Here is a 24,862-nt window from a genome sequence, read left to right as displayed (position 1 = left end):
TATATATATATATATATATATATATATATATATATATATATATATATATATATATATATATATATATATATATATATATATATATATAATCCCTACATTTCTGTAGGGATGAGTTTTGATGTGCTGGCATGCATTCCCTATTATTACATGTTATAATGGGTAATTTCGATTTGCGGTAAGGTTTCCAGGAACGCATATGTACCGTATAACGAGGACTTATTACCGTACTGTGTTCTGTGTTTCGTGTGATTTATTGTTTTGATTTGATAAGTTTATTGTTGAAAAAAAAAAGTACAACAAAGGAGATGGGAGGAGCCTGCCACCCATCCCCCAAACAAATGTTCATAGAAAACTAATGTATTGCAGTACAAAAATAAATTACCTTAAGTATATTTACATTATTTACAAAGGTGGAGCAAAAAGTGGGAAATCCTTGAGGATGGCAGGGATGATGTCATTGTTGAAGAACCAGCTTATCATTGGTGGCAGGTCCCAGTTCCCCTGTGGGCGGAAATGCACCAGCAAGGGACACTCCATGACATAGTGGGCAAGTGTGTGCCCTGCAGGACTGTGACACAGCTTACAGGGCACAGCAGCAGCCCCACTGACCTCCAAATAGTACCTGTAACCCAGCCTGAGACGCATAACAACAAGGTCATGGGCGGCACTCTTCCTGCCATAGGTGACATGGGAGACATGTACATAATGGACTGAACTGGGACTGCCTTTCCCATAACAAGTGTCAAGGTTATGAGCAATGGTGCTGCAAACATGATGTTTAAGCTGACCCTTGATGTTATGATAAGTGTGTTCAACAGGACAGTCAGCAATGTCCTCAGTAAGGGAGTGACGGGCAAGAACATCAGTTTTTTCATTATGGGAAATGCCAACATGAGAAGGCATCCAGGTGAAACATACTCTGAGATTATCTCTCTCCAAGAGATCAATGACACCAAGACACTTGTTGATGAGATCACAATCAGCAGGGGAAGGAGACAACAATGAATATAAGGCACCCTGACTATCAACAAAAAAGTAAACATCTTTCCCCAAAGGAAGGATAATTTGTAAACCTTCTAGCATGGCATATAGTTAACATAACATAACATAACATAAATAATAGGATAACAAAGGGCCACCAGGGCCCATCTAGGTTATCCTGTATCAGTCGCACAGCGACCTCGTCATCAGTAATTAAAGATACACTTACAAGTACACAATACATTATATACTAATTCTAAATATTTGGCCCATTAACAGGGCTAAGTCCTGCAGCAAACTCCTCTACAATCTGTGATTCCCATACATGGGGATCATGTCTTGTTTAACTATAGTAAATTTCTTATAAAAACTATCATGCAGCGCTATACATAATTATAAATCTTATAAATTTAAGTGCTTATCTAATCTGTTTTTAAACATTGTCAAACTAGTGCTATTTACAACCCTCTCTGGCAATGCATTCCAGAAGTCTACCACCCTATGACTAAAGAAATATTTTCTTACATCTAACCTGCAGCCTTGCTTTCTAATCTTCCTGCCATGATTTCTAGTCCTACTTCCCTCCTCTAAGGTAAAGAAAGATCTCACATCTATGTAGTTTGTATCTGAGAACATTTTAAATAACTCTATCATATCCCTCTTATACATCTCCTCTCAAATGAAAACATGTTTAATTCCTTTAATCTATCTCTATACTCCAGGCGCTTTAATGCTGGTATCATCCTAGTTGCTCTTCTCTGAACTGCTTCTAACATGTTGATATCCTGCCTATAATGGGGTGACCAGGCCTGTATGCAATACTCTAAATGGGGCCTAACATAGGAATTATATAAGCTACGCACCACTTCCTTACTTTTATAACTAACATTTCTATTTATAAAACCCAGGATCCTATTTGCCCTATTTCTTGCTTCTAAACATTGCTTTGAAAATTTCATAGTCCTGTCTATCACTACTCCTAAATCCTTTCCTTCCTCTACTGCCTCTAGCCAACATCCCTCCATCTCATAGCTAAAGTTTGTGTTGTCTTTACCTAAATGCATAACCTGACACTTTTCAGAATTAAACTCCATCTGCCACCTGTCTGCCCATGCTATCAGCCTGTCCAGGTCTCGTTGTATTCTGTAATTGTCCTTTTCACCCTGTACTGCACATGCTATCTTAGTATCATCTGCAAACTTTGATACTTTGCTACTAATTCCTATATCTAAATCGTTAATGTACACCAAGAAAAGAAGAGGTCCTAGCACTGATCCTTGGGGTACCCCACTAACCACTTCCTTCCACTCAGACATTGCCCCATTTAATACTACTCTCTGTTTCCTATCAGAAAGCCATTCACTAATCCAATCAACTAACCTACCCCTATCCCATGTAGTCTCAATTTGTACACTAGCCTCCTATGCGGTACCTTATCAAACGCCTTGCTAAAATCTAGATATATAACATCTATGCTATTTCCATCATCTAACTCCTTGGTAATATATTCTAAGATATCGAGCAAATTTGTAAGACAGGACCTCCCTGATCTAAAGCCATGTTGGGTATCTCTAATTAATCTATTCTCATTTAAATGCTCCCAAATACTACCCTTAATGATTTTCTCTAGTATCTTACATACTATACTAGTTAAACTGATCGGTCTATAATTATTCGCATCATCCTTCCTACCTTTTTTAAATATTGGTGTAACATTAGCTAACTTCCAGTCCTGAGGTATCTCAGCAAACCTAAGTGATCTTTCAAAGATTAACTTAAGTGCTTCAGAAATACTGTCTACACCCTCCCTAAGTACTCTGGCATGTAGCTCATCAGGACCACTAGCTTTCCTATCGTCTAGTTCAAGAATAAATTTCCTAATAATTCCCGGTTTTATATCAATATTTTCTAAAGCTCTTAAACTACTCGTCGCACTGTTTGTAACAGGATTTCCTATTCTTTCCCCTAGTAAATACTGAAGAAAATTGTTCATTCAATAATTCTACTATGTCTTCATTTTGATCCACTAATACACCATCTTTTCTGAGTGGTCCAATCCTATCCTTATTTCTTTTATCACGGACCTTGTAATAACTATATAATTTTTTGGGATCTTTACTCCCAGCTCTAGCTAGTTTTATCTCTGCCTGTATTTTACTTTTTTTTATAACCTTACTCATATCATCCCTGACCTGTCTGTACCTAATCAAATCTACATCTTCCCCTTTTTTCTGCAACTCTCTATATGCCCTCTTCTCTCTGATCTGTCTACCTATCTCGTGAGTCCACCATAATGGCTTCCTTGTAGAGGACAGGTTGTCAGGAAGCCTCTTGGACACCTCAGTGTCAGTGTATTCAGAGGGAGAGGTGTAGTTGCGGATGAACAGGCCACATCCAGATTTGCTGCCATCCATTGAACCATCACAGTAAACATGTACAGCCTGCACCCTTGAGTATTTAGACAATTTATGCATAAAAAGATCTTTAAGTCCATGTGGGAACCAGTTATATTTAGGAGCAGCAAGTTTTTCTATATCTACATTGACTTTGTGAGGTCTCCAAAGGGGGAACCAGAGGTGGTAACAACATTGAGGGACATCAAATTTGGTTGTCCCACTAAATTCCGGAAGAAACTCGCCAGATATATTCTAAACTATTGAATATATATATATATATATATATATATATATATATATATATATATATATATATATATATATATATATATATATATATATATATAGAGAGAGAGAGAGAGAGAGAGAGAGAGAGAGAGAGATAGATAGATAGATAGATAGATAGATAGGTGATTTATTGTCTATCGATCACAGTGCGTATCTTTTTATCACTACTGTCGGTATAATACACAGTTAATTATGCCGACAATAGTATTAGACTATATACTTGTATGCTCACATTTCTCTTTTAAAATACGGGTATAGGTGTATAACGAAAACGCATGCCTAAGCCACGTACAATACCATCAGAAATTCAGTAAGGATTGGCTGAAATCAAGACCCCCATTTAAAAGACTGGTAAACAGATCATGTGACAGAAAAAGGCAGTGTTCCCCACATGCTTCTTTGAGGGTGACAAAAATTATTGTATATACTGACATTATGCATTTCTCATGAGGGATATTAATAGCATTGTAAAGTTTTATCAGTGCTAAATAAATAACAAATTCATTGGTATATTAAACTGTTATATATATATATATATATATATATATATATATATATATATATATATATATATATATATATATATATATATATATATTCAATAGTTTAGAATATATCTGGCGAGTTTCTTCCGGAATTTAGTGGGATTTTGGATCCGTTTACCGCATTTTAAAAATCTGAATTGGCAACACTGTTGTTTACCTTCTGAAGTTGGCCGCGAACACGATTCTTGATACACCGTCACATTGGGGGCTCCTTTATTTCTTAGTTGTCTGTCAGCAGTAAGCTATGCAAAATGAACGTGGAATACATGCAGGTGTTGTATGGAGTGGAAGAGCCATATGACGTGCAGCCAGCTGTCAAAGCAGAACAGTCAGACCCGAAATCAACCAAAAAGAGGATCAGGAGCACGACGCCGAGGGAGCGGAAGGGAGTCGGTACACCAGGGAGGCGATGTGTGTCTGCAGCATGGAAATACTTTACTTCCATCACACCAAGGGAAGCTAAATGTATGCTTTGCAAAAAGACAATCAAGGTCGCTGGAGGCACCTCAAACCTGCGCTCACATTTAAAGAAGTGGCACAATTCCGTGTTTACACAGTTGGACAAGGCCTCCAAACCAGATAAAACCGATGATATCACTATTTTCATTGGGGTATGTTATGTTTTGTTTACATATCTACATCTAAAGTTGACAGGCGTATCCATTTTCCTAGCTACCTTTTTCCTACTTTTCATTGTATTTTTCTGGTTTGGGAGCTAAGGGTGGCTAACCAGGTGAGTAATCTAAAGCTGTGTGATGATTTAGTTCCAGTTGCCCACTACTTTGATGACCACTGCCATGGAACATTTTAACAATTGCAGTAAGCAGTTTAATGAGTGCCTGATCTGACTGAAAACAGTGGTTCTTGTGACCACCTCCGCTTTTTATTGGTTGATAAATCCTCCTTTCCTTCAGCGTTGTGTTCTGGTCCTTCCACTATCTGCAGAAGGAAAGCGACGAGCGCAATGCAGCAAATATATCTACACATCTGAGCTACTCCGTTTCTGGTCCTGTCCTAATATTGTCATCCCTCTAGCTCTCCTCTTTTCCTGGCTCCCCCCTTTGCAGCTTTACCACTTGGCTGACATGATGTGGGAATGAAAATATGATAATCAAAACTAACCTAACCCCAACTGACACTGTCCTAATAATGTCATCCCTCCAGCTCTCCTTGTTTCTTGGCTCCCCCTTCACAACTGTATCACTCATCTGATGTGACATGGGAATGAAAATATGATAACCAAATCTAACCTAACCCTACATTTAATGTATTGAACCTAACCACACTACTGGTTAGAAGGGTTCTTCAGAAGTCATATCAATGGTGTGTTGCCTCAAATAGGTTACGTTAGCTTGGTTAGGTTAGATGGCACCATCCTAATATAGTGGTCCCTCCAGCTGTCCTTGTTTTCTGGTTCCCCCTTCGCAGCTCTTCCATTCTGCTGACATGACATGAGAATGAAAATATGATAAAACTAACTTAATCTAAACTTTAACCTAACCTAGCTGATGTAATGAAGTTGAGGCGACATGCACTGCTGATATGTCTTCCTCAGAACCCTTCCAACCAATAAGGTGGTTAGGTTACGTTAGCTAGGCTGGGTTAGATATGAATAGGTTAAATTTAGGGTTAGGTTAGTTTTGATTATCATATTTTTAATTCCTATGTCATGTCAGCCGAGTGAAAGAGCTGCAAAGGGGGAGCTGGGAAGCAAGGAAAGCTGGAAGAATTACTTATTAGGACAGTGCCCCATTTCCTCCATGCTATACCAAGAACTCTTTATTGTCCTTATTATCCTCTTTTTCTCACTCCTTGCATTGATAGAAGCCAAGTACTGTGAGAACACCATCTTCTCTTCAAATATCTTATTTTACTCATCTTCTATAATTAGCATTAAGGAGCTTATTAACCTGTCTCTCTTCTTCATAACTGACACACTCTACCAGGAAATGCTTTACAGTCTCCCTCTCTCCTCTACATCTGCTAAATCCCTAGTCCAGCTCATTCCTGTTCCTGGCTTTCACCTCCAGTGTCCCTGTTCTTGCCTTCACTAACAGCTTGCTACCCCAGTCTCTTACATGCCACTGGAGTGCTCCACTTTGGAAGTTAAATAGTAAATAGGATAGCAAAGTTGAAAGCTAGTTCACCAGAATGGTAAGTGAAGCAAGAGGAAAGCCAAAACTGGTGGTGAACATAGAAATCTCCAAGGATGGGATCTCTGCAAAAGGATAAAAGGATAGAATGTGCTCTACTTGTAAGTTAAATAGTCAAAGAATTTACTAGAGTCAGAGGAGTTAGGGGAGAGATAGACTGCACAGATAAATTTAGTTAGAGAGTGACTATTGAGTCTAAGTGAGACGGTGGAAAACTCGGAAGGTTCAAGAGCATGGGCACAAAAGCAGGTTAAGTTGTTGTGCACATAAACGCAACATCCAGCTTTGGAACGAACATGAGAATAAAGAAAGTAGGCGGGAACAGAGGAGAGGCTACTGGCAGTTGCCTCAGACAGCTGTGTTTCGGTGAGGAAAAGAAGATGAAGTTTAGTAGAGGAGAGGTGGTGTTCCACAGATTGAAAATTAATCTAAGACTGTGAATGTTGCAGAAGTTAATGTAGAAAAAGTTGAGGGAGATGTCAAGACATTTGGGGTCATCATCGTCAAGAGAGCAGTCTGACCTGGGGACATTCCTGGTCCCCTCCTCAAAAGGAGAGTCCAAGGCTGGGTTTGGAGTCACTATCTTTTTATTTTGAATTTTAAGTGAAGGGTGTGTGTGTGTGTGGTAAGTGCATTTAATTTTGAGTGAAGTAGGAGAGTTGTCTTTAGAGGGCAGGCTGTTACTGCCCCCTTGAGTTGTTAGACACAAAGGGAAATGTTCAGTGAGATCACAAGTAGCTTGAATGGAAGGTTCACAACACCCCCTGAACTAGTGCTATTAGAGCTCGCTTGGAGTAAATTATTGTTTTGGGTGTCTGCTACCTCCTCCTGTGTGCTTAGATGGGGATATGGGCCCTAATATGGGTACCACCATAAATAAAATTGTCTGCGCCACTAATGGGCAGAAGCTGAACAGCGCTTCCCACATATGCTCTTCAAGTATGCCTACAGGTGCTATAGGTCATAACATTAAAAAAATAAATGAAGAAATTTTTTTTTTTTTTAAATGTCGGCAGAAAAATCTTGGATCAGCTGCCAATTTTGGTTCACTGTCTCCTTTGTTAAACATGTGTCCATTTATATCACTCATAACCTGTTTATGTTGTCTTATTCTCTCTTTTAAGCTAGCCATTGCTTCAAAAAGTTTCATGTTATCCTCCTCATTCCTCCGTCTCTTCATTCCTGTTTACACCTCTGTTACCCACCACTTGCTATCAAGATGTCACCCTTGTTGTGCCCTAGTTTACTTTCCACTTCCCACATTAATTTGGTTTCCCCCACATTCTTACTTCCCTTTTCCCTCATAATCACCCCCATCCTTCCTTCATTCTTTTCTCCTGCTTGCCTACCTCTGTCTATAACTATGTACCCTGGCTCCTTCACTCCAAAATCATTGCTGTGGTGCCACCCTGTCTCACCTACTCCTATCACATCATAATCCCTCCCTTCATCTATCAGTAACCTCCACTTTTCCTCACTCCATCTGTTCATATTCAGGAACACAAGCAGGATGTCTCCTTTCCGTGCCTTCTCCAATCCCTACCTGGTGACCTCCCAATGCTGGGTGTACTCTGTCATATTCCAGGCTATCTATATCTTGCCTATGTTAGACATCTGGACACCATCTGGTGACCACTCCTGACTAATTCATCCTCTCCCATAGCTGTAGCATTTTCATTCTTTTAGCTTCTTTATGCCTCTCCTGTTCAACCATTTCCTCTCTTGGCCAAATTTTTGGTCCTCCTTATCCTACCTAATGGGGATGCTCATTACTAAGGGCTTCTTGTTTACTTTCCCCCTCACCATGCGAGTAATCTCCATCCATTGGACTGTCTTCCTTCCTCCTATCTCCTCCAAGCCATTCCCTTCTCCCTCAATTACCACCAGGTCCTCAGGTTTCATCTCCTTGAGGTGCTCCTTCACTGTCAAGAATGGCCTTGATGTTGGGCCTCCTCTTCCCGTCTGGTATCACTCTAGGGGTATCTTCCCTGGCCTCCACTGCCTCCTCTGCCTCACAGCCCTCCACCTCACTCTTCACCTGAGTGACTCCCATTCCTCCTTCACTCAGGAAACACCCACTACACAGGAACAGAAGGTTCCTATTCTTTAGGACCCTATCTACTGCCCCTTTTAGCCCCACACACTCCACATGGTACCAATCATAACACCTTTCACAAGCAACTTCTCGGCATCGACGAGTTACCTCCTCCTTACACTTCTTGGAGTCACTGTTAAACATTGTTACTTAAAATGGAGCTACTGTACAGCCTACACTTAACAAATGTTAAAGAGATTTTACCTGGTATTCACTCATGCTATACATGCTCTTCTAGGAGGTGGTTGATAATCCTGATCGCATTCCTGAATGTGGAAGATCTGAATTACCAACTGATGAATGTCTGCCATCCACCAGCAAAGCAAGTCGTTGCAGCAAAGGTACTAAAAGACAGATCACCAAAGAGGATACCAGTGCTCGAGTGAAGAGTTTTAAACGTAAGTTTTTATAAGAGAACCTATGTTATTGTACATCAAAGCCAGTTATCTTGTCTATGCACCTTATCTTTATAAATATCTTTTCTGTAACAGCTGGTGGTAAGCTTGATGCTGTAATTACTGACGCTATTCTATACATGGTCTGTAAGGATGCTTTGCCGCTCTCAGCAACCGAGAATGAAGGCTTGAAGTTTCTTCTAAAGACGACAGTTCCTCTGTATGAAGCGCCTGGCAGAAAAAAGGTTTGGAAAGTATTTGTTTGTAACATACACATAAGATTCTTGAGGGATGCTTAATACTAATAAGTGTTCATATACATGTGTTTCAAGTTATTCCAGCCTGTGATTTTGGGTATTTTTTGTGTTCCAGATAACCAGTCTACTAGCAAAGAAAAACAGTTCATTAAGGGAATTGGTTGAACAACAGCTATCACAAGCTACGTGGGTGTCAGTAACTGCAGACCAGGCATCAGTGACAACCAAAGGATACCTAGTTGTCAGTGGGCATTACATTGGTGATTATTCTTAGTGCTGCATTTCAAATTTTTTAATGGTTCTCACAAAACATTCACTACAGCAAACATGGCTATAGTTCCACAATTCACCAATGGTATGTTTTCATTACAAACAGATTCTGGATGTCCCCAAAATGTTTGCCTTGGTGTTGCGAAGCTAACACCTGGTCGTACGGGTGAGCAAATAGCCAACGATTTGACTCAGATTCTGCATTCGTGGAACCTTGAGACCAGGAAGATCTGCTCCATCACCACAGATGGCGGAGCAAACATTATTGCTGCCGTCCGGAAGCTCATGGGTGGCGAACATAGCCATATACCCTGCTTGGCTCATCTGATTAACCAGTGTGTCTGCCAGGCGCTGTCACAGTCAGACAAGGCCACAGCTGTCATTGAAAGGGTTCGTCAATAATTAAATATCTTTATGATAATTGCTTGAGTACTGATTAAAAATCAATAAATAAATAACATATATTATTTTCTTTTTTCTTTGATTCTCAGGTAAAGCAAATTGTAGCATACTTCCAAAGAAGTATCAGTGCATCAGATGCACTATGTGAGATGCAGTGTCAGAATGGTGTGTTGGTGCCATTGGAGCTTATCGAGGCAGTGGTGACCCAATGGAACAGCACGTTCTACTTGCTGGAGCGCTTCAACCAGCTGGCTGGATGTATAAGCAAAGTTTTGGTCTCAGGGGACCACTGGACTGCTCCTCCAAAGCTGACAGCAGGTAAGTAACATTCATGAATCATTTTCTTTTCAACAAAATAAGTTATGTCACCCAATATGACTTTTTTTTTTTTTTTTTTTTTTTTTCAGAGGAATTGGCAGTTGTCACTGATTTGGTGACAGTTCTCAGACCTTTTGAGAGGGCCACCAGGGAGGTCTCTGGTGACAAGTTCATCACTGCCAGCAAAATTCTTCCAATTGTGAACTGTCTTCAGAGGGCCGTTGCAAATGCATCTTTTGTCAGTGAGGACGCCATGGCTCTCAATGATGCTCTGCTGGACCAGATTGGGCAAAAGCTTCTCCCACTGGAGGACAACAACCTACTCGCATCTGCTACTGTGATGGATCCTCGTTTCAAGATGATTCATTTTCGGTATGTTTGAATAAATTTTTTATTGTATCATGTAGGTTTTATATTCATCTCTATTTATTTTTTCTAATTGTTTCTTGACTTTTTTCTTCAGGTCTCTCATCAATAGCGATAAAATTTTGCAGTGGATTTCTCGAGAGATGCAAGCATTAACCCATGGTGATGCTTCTGAGGACAAAAACACCCACCAGAGTGAAGTTGAATCCAACGTGGATGACTCATTGTGGGAAATCCACGATCAGTTAGCAAAACAGACAGCTACCGCAGTGGAACTCCCACCGGGATCATCAGCTGAGCTGCATCCTGAACTGAAGCTCTATTTGAACATGCCCACAGTGCCTCGAGCAGAGTGCCCGCTGAGGTTGTGGTTGGACCTTGATAAAACTTTTCCAACACTATCTCGTCTTGCTGGTAAGTATTTAACAGCGATGGGCTCAGCAGTCGCCTCAGAGCGCATTGTTTCCCGCCTGAATGCTACTCCAACTGACTTGCGAAGTAGCTTGTCTCCAGCACATATCAATATGCTTGTATTTTTGAGTTCACTTGAACACAAGACATGGCTTGGTGGAGACTGAACTCTCTCTCAAATAACTTTGATTTAGAGCAATTATTTTGGTGTCCTTTATTTTTACCATAATTCACATGGCCTTTGTTGTCTGTTGCTGATACTCCCCCTTCTTTCATTCATTTGTCTATTTTTAGTGATAACTTTTTTCTTTTATTATTATTAAAAAGGACTTCTTGCTCTTTCTTTTGTATGTTACAAAATAAAGATAATTTGTACTGTTTATTTTCTATTATTTTTCCTCTAGATTAACAATTACTGGAGTATATATTCATTAATAAAAGAAAAAAAGTTTTCAGAGGAATGGTACAAGATATTAAGAAAATAGGAAATGTTGTACAAAGGTTTCTGATTCACTGTAAAACAAAAGAAAACACTTAAGCAAATGATCTTCAGGGAAATGTTCACTAGACTTTATGGTACATATTTGTAAGTCCTTCCTCTCCATCATCATCAATCTCATGCTTAAGAACAGCAAGCTTGAGGACCTTGAGGGAAAATATATTTTTTTTGGGTGGGGAAAGTTGAAATAGACCATATTTGGCAACAGAAAAAACTAAAGGGAAAAATCCCATTATTAGTAAAAAAAATAAAATTTGATCTCAACAATTCACTACGTTTGTGTCTGTATCCGTTGCATATAGCGAAAACAAGTTGTACTAACACTAACCAAACCCTATTTTTTTTTTTTTTTTTATGCAGGAGGGATGTTTGCCCAGGGCAACAAAATATATAAAAAAGCTTTATTTACGTTGTGACGTCACGGAGTAAGCTTTGAAAATGTGGTCTCCAGGTGTAGAGAAGATGTTGGAGTAGATGAGGGGAAAGAAAACATCTTGGACCCCAGAAATGAATTAGCTATACAGTAAACAAAAAAAAAAAAAAAAAAAAAAAAAAACTGCGCAAATCGTCGCTCAACGAAAAAGCTGCCACTCTACAAGAACTGTTTCCCTCAATGCAGGGTGTTGTTGGAGGTGAGGATTGAAGACTTGTTAGGGTTTAATTTGATCGAAATTGTGCATAATCTTAAGATCAGTGTGGTACACACTCATTTCTTTCCTTCTACTTAGCCAGGGACGTATCCACAGGTATTTTCTTTTCTGTTGAGTACGCCAAAAGAAGAGCAGCCACCACTTCGACATCGTCACTGGAGGAAAACATCTTGGCGGGTAGCTGTTTGTTTACATTCACTTTTCGCCAAGGCGCCAACTATAGTCGATATTTTCCAGTTGCTACGTGTGACGTTTTCCGATTAAAAGGGCTCAATCGATACTTTTAGGGACTTGCAATTTCAGTCGCAAATTGGCACGTGTGAACCCACCTTTAATGGTGTTAGCGCCAAATATCTACAATATGAAAATAAATATACCAGGCGTTTCCAAAAGAAATTATGGTAAAAATATCTTTTTCTCGTTCATTACATGGCAAGGAACTAACAGTGAAGTAAAATTTCAGTGATACATGTTTTTCCAATACAGTGACAGGAAATAATCGAAATTACACATCATTCTTAATAAAATCTGGAAATAGAGAGAGAGAGAGAGAGAGAGAGAGAGAGAGAGAGAGAGAGAGAGAGAGAGTAGTAATAGTAGTAGTAGTAATACTATACCATGAGTAATAATTGTATTAGTAGTAGTAGTCGTAGTAGTAGTAGTAGCAGCAGCAGCAATACTGGAACATTAGTAGTAAAAAAAATTGTTGTATTAATAGTAGTAATGGTAGTCGTCTCTCTCTCTCTCTCTCTCTCTCTCTCTCTCTCTCTCTCGTCGACTTCACTTTTGTGACGTCCTGCCCCCCTCTCCTTATTCAACTTCTTTGCTTCTAAGAAACTGACATGGTGCTATCGCGCAGCGCCGCTTCAAGGAAACCACAAAAAAATGTCTGGTAAATATTACTCACAATTTTGAGAAGTAAAATCAATCCGTGAAGCTCACACACAAGTCAAATAAGTCTTGCTTTTCCTGTGGATCGGTGATGGGACCTAAAAAAAAAAAAAAAAAAAAAAAAAATCAGTCAGAGCACTGGGCGTCCTTGGTGAAAGCAGCTTAGCAAATGGTAGGAACTGACGTGGTTCATAATCTTTCGAGAGAAACAAATGCAATACTATAGGTAACTCCATGCATGGCATGCATGGCGGGATCTCACGGGACATTTTATAGTCGAAGGTCCGTGACTGGTTTTGCCGTGATACGTTTTTTGAGGAACAGCCGATACGGCGGGCTCTCATTGGACGTCCGTGACTCGTGATTTATAGACACTACAATTTCCACAGGGTCCACAATGCCCTATTAATGTAAACAGCTTCATGAAGAGGGGGAGGAAGACTGAGGAAAACTACTCATAGGACTGTTTCTGACGCGATTTTTTTTTTTTTTTAAGCATCATTACAAGTCAATAAAGGCCTGGCGCCTGAAAAAATCTTCATAACGTGAAGTAAAGTGAGCATGTTACCATAACATGTATTCGTGTCATGTGCTATCGTACTGAGATGGACCGATAGTAAACATTAACCGAGTAGAATCACTGACTCACCTTTCATTAAACTTCACGTAAAACTATCTTGTGCAACACTATTTACAAGTTGTCCAAAAAGGTTAGACAAGGAACATATTTTTCTACCTAAAAAGTAAATACCGTGGACGGTTTAATGACTTCTACCGGTATGAATCGGAACAATATTTTCAGTAGACAGGATTGGTAATATCATTTTTTTTTTCTTCGATACAGCACATCCGTACTCTGCACCTTGTTCTTCACGATAACTGCTTTCCGATTGACACTAGGGACACTTCATAGTACTTGAAATAGCACTGTGATTTAGAAAAGTTAATGCTGCGTCTTTTCCTTAAAAAGAGAGAGAGAGAAAAAAAAGAATGCTGCTGTACCTCCTAAATATGTGAATAAACACCATTTACGCACCAAACGTGACGAGAGAGATCAAGAACTGCATCATGGCGGACAGTCAACCTTCTCTTCCAGATAGAGAGCCATTTGATTGGCTGATATTTTTCTCTAATTTTTCATTGGCTATGAAGAACTTACCGCGCAGGCGCACATCCAGTCAATGGGCCACAATCGTGCTCGAACAACCACTTTCTCGAACACCTGAGATTCGAAACAATTCGGAACAACAATGGGATTTTACTTTAAGTAATTGTTCTTATGACACAAAGAAATGCAAATACCTCCGAATTACTGAATTTGCTAATCTGCGCCGAAAATTCTGAGAGATAGATTTTGTCAGAATTCAATAAAGTAAACAAAAATTATATTCCCAACTTTCTAAACTAAAGGCTATTAGTTTGCGCTATTACCCTAGGATCGAGTCTAGGGAATTTATGGTGGAAGTGTCCGTGTCTGGGGATATCTATATGTTCATATTTCTTAGGTTATATTATTAGTAAAACCTGGCATTGTATGCTTGATCAAACTATAAGTATCTTGTCAACTATTCCAGACCTTGTTTTACTTGTACATACATTACCGTTTTTCATTTTTTCTACCCGAAAACCTCGCACCGTAGTTTCCCTTAATTAACGTGACTATTCTCACTGAGAATTACTTTGTGAGTCAGAACCGCAGCCATTCCCTGCCACCCAAGTAAAGTCCTACTCGACACACACACCCATTGCCCCTTGCCTGGTGGTGGGTGTTCGCGTCAATGTGCAGTGTTTATTGATGAAGTTAGGTTATGAAGCAGGCCTTCACTTGTATGTTGAATAAAGTAGGTTTAATATTGTCATAAAAAAAACAAGGAAACGACGCCTTTTGTGACTTACATCCAGATCATCATATGCTTCTATTCTTCGTATCAATTAACTGCATACTGTTTATTTCATCGTTATCTTTAACTTTTCCTTACATTTCGGATTATACAACGATACTTTTAGTGACTGAACAAGGGCAAATCCAGGACTTTTTTGTTGGAGGCGGTCTAGCCTAGGTTAGGGTAGGTTGGTTTGGTAAGGTAAATTGATTTCCAAATCAATGGCCTACTAACTGTCGTTTTTTTTTTTTCCTATTCTAAAGTCATACTATTGACTTTTTATTATTTTAAGTTCATAGCCTTGCCCACTAGTGATGCAGATCTAGAGTAAGCCTAATGGATAATGGGGTGCCGGTAAATACTTATTTCCTGCAGCAAGCATATATAAAACAACATTATGACACACACACACACACACACACACACACACACACACATACACACCAAAAAAAAAAGGAAGAAGGAAAAAAAGAAAAAACTAAATGAACAATAATGGAAATGGTGAAAACCAATTGTAGCCACACCTATACATTGAACATATATTTTTCCATATAAAATGTTGCTAATAAGGGTCTGCCACACCAGTTTTATATTACCCAATTATAGCTTACAGGATGCACTGCAAAGAAACTTTCAGGAAATAATAACCGAGTGTAGGTAGGCAAAATGGAATATGGTAACTCAATCACTAAACCAGAGTTTAGAACAATTGGGGTAGCACTAACTTACTTGTCAGGACGAGATATGCGTTTTACTTTGAAAATGATAAGCTGCTGCTGTACGCTGGTACCGTATTGGCTATCCAAACAAACCAGCATTCCTGATTAAATTAAATTACTGTATAATATTATGCTATATAAAACTTGTATTTTTAGTAAAATTCCGATAAATTTAATTGAAAAAATTTGACCATGAACTAATTCTTTCAGATTAAATTGTTATAAAAAAATATTATAATAAAAAAGAAACAGCCTCTGTGCACAAAGGGAATGAAGAATCTGGGTAGATAGTTTTCTTTCGTCAGTTGGCAATGCAAAGACCGGTCTGGAACAGTGGAACCATGCGTGCTTTAGCGTCCGAGGGGTCTCCAAGGGCACGGGGCTCGAATCCTGCTTACGGTCCGAGTGTAGGTTGGGCTTCCTCACTCGGGGCAACGGTTTCCTAGCAGGTGGGCTTTCAGATAAGAGGAACCCTTTAACCCATAAGTTCCCGTAAAAAGCCGACATGGTGTAAATAAAAAAAAGCTGTCAAAATACTCTACCGGTAGGTAAACTTCCGAAGTTAGTACAGAGGTGATTGTTATTTACACAATGACTAAAAACGTGATTGAATATGAATTTTTTTCTCTTCCTTTTTCAAATTGAATTACAAATATCATACTCAGTAACTGAAAATAATGAATCGGTCTGAAACAGGCTGCTGGGGTTCCAGATTCTCCCGGACCGCTCTCCTTCCTGTGGATCCGTCACTGCAGAGAGGAGCTTAGTTATAGGTTAAGCTGCTGGAGGGTGGGGAGTTCAGACCTCCTGGACGCCTCCCTGGATCCGCCACTGCTGAAGTATCCTCTCTCTGCCGCCCAATCTTCCATGAAGCCTCAATATCCTCAAATGAGGGATAAGTAATGTAAGAGACCCAAAACTTTGTTGTTGCTGTTAATTTTCTTTTTTTCTATATTTCATTATTCAAAAGAGTCGTTATCTAATACATTTCTTCTGTTGGTTGGTTTACCTGGTGCATCCTCTCAGTGGCATTGAAGGTGACAGAGAGCGCTGGGAACCTGTGATTATAACCGTACCACAGAGCTACACTGTCTGAAGATAGCTTAAGGATGGGTCAATCAACACTTCGTTTTATTCTAGATGGCATGATAATAAAAGACTGTTTTCTATTAGGTTTTTTCATCAACTTTGTGTGACCGAGGCAAAATCATATCTGCCAACTCACACAAGACTCGCATATTGCTACAGTGACCCAATCCTATCACTAGTCTCTGTGACAACGTGTTACAAATGTCAGTAAAATAATCCCACAATATACTGCTATTTGAGGACATAATTAGCGAAGGTCAAGAAGCATAAAAAAAAAAAACCTGTGACATACACACAGGGAGTGACTGGCTCGATACCTAACGTTGTGATTGTCTCTACACCACCTCACAGGAACAGTAACGCAGAACTGAACACATAACGGCCACACACACCGGCTGTAAACGTAACACCAGAGAGAGGCGCCCACTGAACACACACACACACACACACACACACACACACACACACACACACACACACATACTGTCAGGAACTTCAATGTTTCAAAATGCTAAAAAAAAAAGAAAAGAAAAGAAAAAAGAACCACTTATTTTATGTACAAAGTTCCTTACATATTGACAACAAATAGTACACATTATAAAACTACAGAATGACTCATCTGAATTAGAGAGAGAGAGAGAGAGAGAGAGAGAGAGAGAGAGAGAGAGAGAGAGAGAGAGAGAGAGAGAGAGAGAGAGAGAGAGAGAGAGAGAGAGAGAGAGAGAGAGAGAGAGAGAGAGACGGAAGGTGGGATCGAAAAAGTATGTAAGCTGTTTACAGGAGGAGGAGGAAGAAGGGGACAGTTTGCGAAGAAAAATATAAATCAGGGTCTCTCTCTCTCTCTCTCTCTCTCTCTCTCTCTCACACACACACACACACACACACACACATATGCCCAGACGCACAATACAATACAATACATCGAGTCACACTTTGTCCTCTCAAGCCAGACGGTAACGTGGCAGGGGCGAGATGCCTATTGATATGTTCATTGATCTAACCGAGGGCTACATGACTCAGGGGAAGAATCCTCGGCATGGACGAAACACATCCAGGGCCAAAGTCGAGAGTCGCGGACCGGAAGGCGAGCGAGGGGCATCCGTGGAGGGGTCGGGTGAAGGTGGAGAGGGAAAGGGAACAGGGAGGGATGCAGAAGTATATACTTATCAACACACATACATGATGAAAAAAATCAATAATAAGACCTTTGGCATCGCAATCTCAAGATTCTTTGTTAAAAGGAGGAGAAAGATGATGGATATTAAGGGAAGGATGTGGAAGAGGAGGAGGAAGAGGAGGAAGAGGAGGGAAAGGAGGAGGAAGGAAAGGAGGTGGAGGAGGAGGGAAAGGAGGAGGAGGAGGAGGAGGAGGAGGAGGAGGAGGAGGAGGAGGAGGAGGAGGAGGAGGAGGAGGAGGAAGATATAGAACCACCTAATTTTTCCTCCAGATTCCTCATGAGTATGTCACTATGATATCTCCTCCTCCTCAAGGGAGATGGAAACGGTGATTGGGATACAGGGAGGGACTCTCCACGCCCAGGTTAACACCTTTATAAACGATTCATAATTGAAGTAAAAAAAAATATATATATATAGTTCTATCTTGCATGATACAAAAGACAAGATTATTTTGTCATGTGGGACTCAAAATATATACATGTACATACAGCAACTAGTAAAACTACATAACTAGCGAAAAACATGCTAACCAGAATGAATATAAGATCTTATTATTCTGAGATTCCACAAAGTGAGAAGAGTTAGTTACACCGTCCGCTGTGGCGGAGAACTGCACCCGTTATGGGAAAAAAACGCAGGGAACTGGCGCCGCTGGCCTCCCAGTTTACACTACGCAATGCAATATGCTGAAGCTTCCCAGGGAATGTTTGTCGAGATAATTGTGTTTCAAGATTCATGACGAGATGCCTTACTCACGAAGAAGATAGGTAGAAAACAAGAAAGAAAACTGCCAGAGATATACGATGGTGATACGTTTTCCTGAATTAATTTAGAGAAGGCCATTGGGTCTTATTCTTAAACACTGTTTTCTCATCAGGATTATTTTCGAAGAGTCACAGAGGTGATCACTTTGACTTTCATGAGTGTTTTTTTTTCATTTTGCAAACAGAATCATAATTGGACTCATGAAAACATCCTTAAAAAGTCCTATAACTCTCATTATACTCTATTAAAATTTGTCGAGATGAAAGGCCATAACATTTGAGGATACTGATTTAAATCGTAAGCCTCCGTCAGATTTTAGTAATCAAGATCTAGAAGATAAAGACCAGAGAGAGTTGTATTCTGCTTAGTGAAACACAGTGGCACTAAAAGTGAGATGTTGAAATGTTATGACAGCGTGCAAGACTGTCATTGTGAAATATGGAAAACGAAAAAAAAAAAAAAAAAAAACACAGGATGGCCATGAATGTGAATGAACTTAATTAGAATTATTAATCAAAGACAACATTATTGTTCAGGGTATTAAAGGACTGCTGCATCTTTTGTATAGCGCTGTAATATCATGAGTATTTGTACATAATGAAACTAAAATTGATTTAATGGATATTTATGATTAGTTATCGATTCACAATGGTCGTAAAGGCAGCTCTCACTAACTGCCAAATCACACATCACCTTGGCCTCCTGCTAACGAGTGTTCCGTGATACATCAGTGTCACAACGCCTCACCGTGCACCACTGTGGCGTTAACGCTGTATTAACCGTCAGTTAGGGAGTTTTCTATGCCAGTTCTATCGCTGCATGGACAGTCAAGTTTTCCGCGTGGCAGATTAGTTGGAAATATAGGTCAATTCTCCACAAGTCAAGAGAGGTTGAGGGACTCTTTGCTACTGAACTCAAAGAAAACAAGAGAGAGAGAGAGAGAGAGAGAGAGAGAGAGAGAGAGAGAGAGAGAGAGAGAGAGAGAGAGAGAGAGAGAGAGAGAGTATATTACATGTTTGGTGTGCAGATTTTACTCCTGACACCAAGACAGATTCAATGGCACCATCATATTCGTCTTGTAACAGTTTTCATACCAGCATCGAACAGTGATCGTCACCTCGTCATGAATCTTTAAAGAAAAGGACTTTGCACACATTCCTTGTGAAACTTCAGGATATTGTATACTGAAAGAGTTTGCGAGGGGCCGCGAAGGGCGCTGCGCGATGTCCCGGGTTGTGTGCATATTCCGCGCTACATCGGTCTAATTCGACTTGCTTGCTAGAAGCTGCACGAGATGAGTGCTGAGGTAATGGTGGGGTGGGGGTGGAGCGGCCGCGCAGCAAGGAGGGTCTTTCTCAAGCCTCGTTGCCGCCCAGCCTCATTGCGGCCGCCCCTCCACCCATTAGCAGCGGGCCGGCGCCACCCGCAACCGAGGCGCCGCACTTACAATGCTCGGTGGCAGGCACATAACTGCTGCAGGAACTGTGCCGCGAAGTGTGTGTGTGTGTGTGTGTGTGTGTGTGTGTGTGTGTGTGTGTGTGTGTGTGTGTGTGTGTGTGTGTGCATGGGATGTGTGCGCACGAGCGGTACCAAGTGTGAATGCCATAGTCCTGGTTGGGTTATGTCACTACCGTAAATAACACGAAGTTGTCTTGGGATTGTTTTTTTGGCACACCAACACTTCAGGCTTCGGTGTGGAAACAATAGTTGTCCAGTAGAGCGGCGGCGAGGGCACACTGGGAGGAGCCGGGCGTCGTCTGCTGCAGCAGATGCGTGAGGGCCAGGAGCGTGCTGTGGCCCTCGCTTGCCTCCACTCATCTCCTCTTTCTCTTCCTTTTCTTCTTTTTATGATTGGTACTCATCTGACACGAGCACCCTGACCCGACTTGGATGGAGCCTACCATCCACTCCACGTCGTCAGTGGAATTTAGTGGTCGGACGAGTGCCTGCGAGTAGGAGTATTGCTGAACGCAGCGAGTCGACACCTCTGGCTTGAGGGCGTTGCCGGGGATGATGCACTCCTTGTCCCTGGAGACTTCCAAACACAGGCGCTCGGTGAACGCTTCGTAACCAGGCTTGATTTCCATGGTCTCGTGTAAGTGGCTCTTTCCGACCGTCTTGTTGAAACTTTTGAGCTCCGAGGGGCAGCAGTCGATGTACTCGATACCGCTGCGGTCCACGAACACCGGGATGGTATCGTTGAACATCTTTTCTGCGTTTCGGTAGCGTATCCTCCGTCTCTTCTTCACTAATCTCAGCTGCTTATATCGCTGTCTTCTTTTTCGACATTCCTGTCTTCGTTCGTTTCGTTGCTTTTTGCACGATCGTCTCCTCCCCTTTCCTTCGCCTTTTTCTCGTTTATTTCGCGTGAGATCGTCTAACTCTTCTGCTATTCTGTATCGCCGTATCATATCTTCCTCTTCCTCTTCCTCTTGTTCCATCATTTCCACCTGCTCCGCCAGCAAGTCATTCTCTGGTGTGGAATCCTCGTATTGCAAGAATTCCTGGGAGTACCTCATGTGACTGGGCTGCGGCGGCTGCTCATCAACCATCTCCTCGGCTAGCTTTGCCGCGCGAGGGGATAGGTGGAGGTTGTAGGGGCGGAGTTGGTGATGGTGGCGACGTCGATGGGGAAGCAGGTGTAGGGGGTTCGTGGTCGTGGTCGTGGTCGTTGTGGGGATGGTGGCGGCAGTTCTGCTGGCGTAGTCGTCATAACGAGCCAGGATCTTCTTGGTCATCCTCTCTTGCTCGGCCAGGCTCAGGCCCCGCTCGGCGAGCTTTTTCTTTATCCTGCAATGTGAAGGGCGGTATTTAGTTTCTCTCTCTCTCTCTCTCTCTCTCTCTCTCTCTCTCTCTCTCTCTCTCTCTCTCTCTCTCTCTCTCTCTCTCTCTCTCTCTCTCTCTCTCTCTCTCTCTCTCTCTCTCTCTCTCTCTCTCTCTCTCTCTCTCTCTCTCTCTCTCTCTCTCTCTCTCTCTCTCTCGCTAGATTCAAATATCAAGTCAAAAGCCATAATCAATTTCTGGAAGAGACTGATAATGATTGCAAATGTTTAGACTTTAGTCGAATGTGCACCATCAAATTGGAAAGTGAATAAAGTAAGGTTGTATCTGTCGGAAATGTGAGGGCCGTGTATGCAGTGGTATCAAACTTTATCATGGGTCCTTTCAGGGTGAGGGAACTAGATGGCCTTACAGGGAACACACTGAGCTGACAGTTATGAAGTAACACGAGGGACACAGAATGTTGGAGAGGATGCGGAGTTGGATAAGCAGTTTCTCTCTCTCTCTCTCTCTCTCTCTCTCTCTCTCTCTCTCTCAGGCTTACATTCGTTTTTGGTGGGCGTTGCGCTGGTGTGAGGTGGTGTCTGCGCCGCCTTCCTGCGAGCGAACCCAACCCATCAGCAGCCAAACCACCTGCAAGAAAGACGACGCTCAGTATAAAGTACTTTGGGGCCTGACTGGAGGAAGAGACCTTCGTGATTCAACCCTCCACCACCAGGAATATGAAAAATAATTGGTGGAGTTTATGTTGCTTAAGGAAAGAAGTCAAATGGTGCTGGATAAAGTTAAGAAACTGATCTATATCAGCATTGAACTTACAACCTTTCAGTAGTGAAATAAGGCATTGAAATATCTGAGAAATCTGTGAGAAGGGACGAAAAATCATGGCTCTACTGAACACACCACCGTACATTTACTATATATGACAGAACAACAACAACTATATTACAACTACAGCAGAAACAAAGACAACTCACTCCGGGGAAGATGAAACCAAGGCGCCAGTAGACAATGGCGGCACACACAACACTAGGGAATCTGACAGACCACTGGATAAAGAGGCAACACACAGGGACTTATTGTACTACATGTCCTCCCGGGTTATCATCAGATCACCTCTGGAAGTATAAAGTAACCTTTGGAATTTAAAACTCTTGTTCTCTGCCTCTATTAGGAGCGACACATCGGCGGGCTGTTTTGTGTCGGGTGCTGCAGTCATATTTATCGCCCTCACTTGCCGTCTGTCTCCAGCTGAGCAAAAAAATGACCAGTTTCTATGCAGGTTTCGTGTCCTGACTCAGGCATGCGATAGAGTCAGACTGTTTGTCTTTCCTTGCAGTATATGATTATGGTCTGTATTCTTAAGCGTTTCGGTGTTTTATCTCGACTACTCTTAACAAGCTGGTATTGAAGTTAATTTTCAGGAGTGTTTTCATGATTCCATTAACCTTTCAACAAGAAATTTATAATATCAGTAGAAAATACCAGCAAAGACTCGACTCTGTGGCATTTGGAAATAGTTACGATGTGAGAAGACATCGATTGGAATCATAAATCTGAGTTGCAAATTGTCCATAAACGTGTAAAGAAAGAATGCAAACTAGCGAGGCTACGAGTCCCACAATGAGGCTTAAAGCTAAGAGCCCAAGAAACACAAAGTACGGGAAAGTGTAAGAAGCCATTAGGCCTACACACACACACACACACACACACACACACACACACACACACACGGTAGCTCAGTGGTTAGAGCGCTGGCTTCACAAGCCAGAGGACCGGGGTTCGATTCCCCGGCCGGGTGGAGATATCTGGGTGTGTCTCCTTTCACGTGTAGGTGCTGTTCACCTAGCAGTGAGTAGGTACGGGATGTAAATCGAGGAGTTGTGACCTTGTTGTCCCGGTGTGTGGTGTGTGCCTGGTCTCAGGCCTATCCGAAGATCGGAAATAATGAGCTCTGAGCTCGTTCCATAGGGTAACGTCTGGCTGTCTCGTCAGAGACTGCAGCAGATCAAACAGTGAAACACACACACACACACACACACACACACACATAAAGAAAATAGATAGATATAGAAAGATAGAGAGAGAGAGAGAGAGAGAGAGAGAGAGAGAGAGAGAGAGAGAGAGAGAGAGAGAGAGAGAGAGAACATCCACATGAAACAGATAATGATACTAAAAAAAAGTTGAATGTGTTATCTCTCTCTCTCTCTCTCTCTCTCTCTCTCTCTCTCTCTGTGTGTGTGTGTGTGTGTGTGTGTGTGTGTGTGTGTGTGTGTGTGTGTGTGTGTGTGTGTGTGTGTGTGACCTCCGAGTTGAGGGCATGGTATATGGGTAAGGAAGGGCAGACATGGAAGAGGCAGGCGAGTTGAGGGGATAAAGGAGATGCTTAACTAGTGAGTGGATGCAATCTATTAAGCTGCAAGGGAGAAATGGAAAGGCGTGTCTGGTACGGCAGGGTCAGATGTGATAGCGAGGGTGAATGTGGCGCGCTTGGTAGTGCTTACGAAACCTTATGCTGTTTTTTGCCCTAAGGAAGCTCATGGGGCGAAAGAGAAGACTGGATCGACTGGGGAAAGAAGGGTGCAAAGCAGATATGGAGAGACGAAGCAAAAGCACATGCACGACAGAAGCACATAGATGGATGGAGGAGGCACATTCAATACAACGATCCCATATATACAGAAGCAGGACACAAGCTGAGGGCAAGAAAAGAAGTTCATGAAATATTTTTAGACATTTTTTTTCCTATTGAGACGTGCTGCTGATGATGTTGCCGCCTGTGGAAGTGGATCATGCCAGAGTGTTTCTATTTTTTCTTATAAACAAAATGGATATGCGAAAATGATAATTCTTCTTCTCATCATTACCAATGCCCTGTTTTTTATTCTCATTTCATAGAAGAATAAATCTATCTAGCTTCCTATAACATACTAGCAATACAGAGATATTCTATGCAGTAACCCAGGAAGTCTTGTATTTGTCATCGGTCTCTGCATTGGCCCCCTCCCCCGTCCCGTCAAGGCCTTTCCCCGTCACCAACTATGCCTCCCCGTCGTGTATCTCTGTGCCACCAGGACATCGATCATCATGGTGACGGTCACGGGGCTCGCCAAGGACATCTGTATGGTACATAAAGCGCCTCTGCCTGTCCTCAGCTCCCATCCCTGTCATCTATGCTTCCACGAGTATTGTCCTGTCCTCCCATACCGCCCACCCCGCCCATCTCGCTCTGGCAGGCACAATGGACGCCGCCTTCTCTTCCCCGCTGACTCACGCCACCTTGGAGGCCTGAAATTCCCCGCTTGTGTGTGTGTGTGTGTGTGTGTGTGTGTGTGTGTGTGTGTGTGTGTGTGTGTGTGTGTGTGTGTGTCGCGGTGGCCTCGACCCAGCAGCTAACACAAGGCTCCCTGATTCAATTTATCTGTGTGTACAAAGTGAACCCTGCTGGCCTTCCCTCGGGCCTCCACTCGCCGGATTTCACGACTGATTTTCAGGAATTCTACGCCTGTCGTGTATAATCCAAGTAGGAG

At 41.7% G+C, this 24,862-nt stretch overlaps 2 protein-coding genes across 6 annotated transcripts in view; one reads left to right on the top strand and one right to left on the bottom strand.

Annotated features, from left to right (window-relative positions):
* Positions 1-4,361: 4,361 nt before the first annotated feature.
* LOC123516931 (E3 SUMO-protein ligase ZBED1-like) lies at positions 4,362-11,257 on the top strand. The gene is made up of 8 exons (XM_045276718.1): positions 4,362-4,821; positions 8,697-8,856; positions 8,950-9,098; positions 9,226-9,370; positions 9,487-9,770; positions 9,872-10,100; positions 10,190-10,472; positions 10,564-11,257. The coding sequence occupies exons 1-8, from the start codon at positions 4,462-4,464 to the stop codon at positions 11,042-11,044; spliced, it is 2,091 nt and encodes a 696-aa protein (XP_045132653.1). The 5' UTR covers positions 4,362-4,461; the 3' UTR covers positions 11,045-11,257.
* Positions 11,258-16,681: 5,424 nt separating this feature from the next.
* LOC123516594 overlaps positions 16,682-24,862 on the bottom strand; it is a 236,521-nt gene continuing 228,340 nt past the window's right edge. For all 5 annotated transcript variants that reach the window (XM_045276119.1, XM_045276115.1, XM_045276118.1 and 2 more), the window contains 2 exons: positions 21,877-21,965; positions 16,682-21,341 (listed from right to left, as the gene is read on the bottom strand). In XM_045276119.1, coding sequence (XP_045132054.1) covers positions 20,366-21,341; positions 21,877-21,965 — 1,065 coding nt within the window. In that variant the 3' untranslated portion in view covers positions 16,682-20,365. The remainder of the gene's footprint in view (positions 21,342-21,876; positions 21,966-24,862) is intronic.

Source organism: Portunus trituberculatus, chromosome 41 (assembly GCF_017591435.1).
Source record: "Portunus trituberculatus isolate SZX2019 chromosome 41, ASM1759143v1, whole genome shotgun sequence".
Classification (NCBI taxonomy): domain Eukaryota; kingdom Metazoa; phylum Arthropoda; class Malacostraca; order Decapoda; family Portunidae; genus Portunus; species Portunus trituberculatus.
Note: the sequence above shows the minus strand (reverse complement) of the source record. Positions and strands in the feature narration are given on the sequence as shown.

Bases quoted from the DNA above. Each gene is read 5' to 3' on its own strand.
- LOC123516931 (XM_045276718.1), top strand. From the start codon at position 4,462: ATGAACGTGGAATACATGCAGGTGTTGTATGGAGTGGAAGAGCCATAT. The intron at 9,099-9,225 runs GTTTGGAAAGTA...TTTGTGTTCCAG, and splicing joins AAGCGCCTGGCAGAAAAAAG to ATAACCAGTCTACTAGCAAA. The intron at 9,371-9,486 runs GTGATTATTCTT...CATTACAAACAG, and splicing joins TGTCAGTGGGCATTACATTG to ATTCTGGATGTCCCCAAAAT.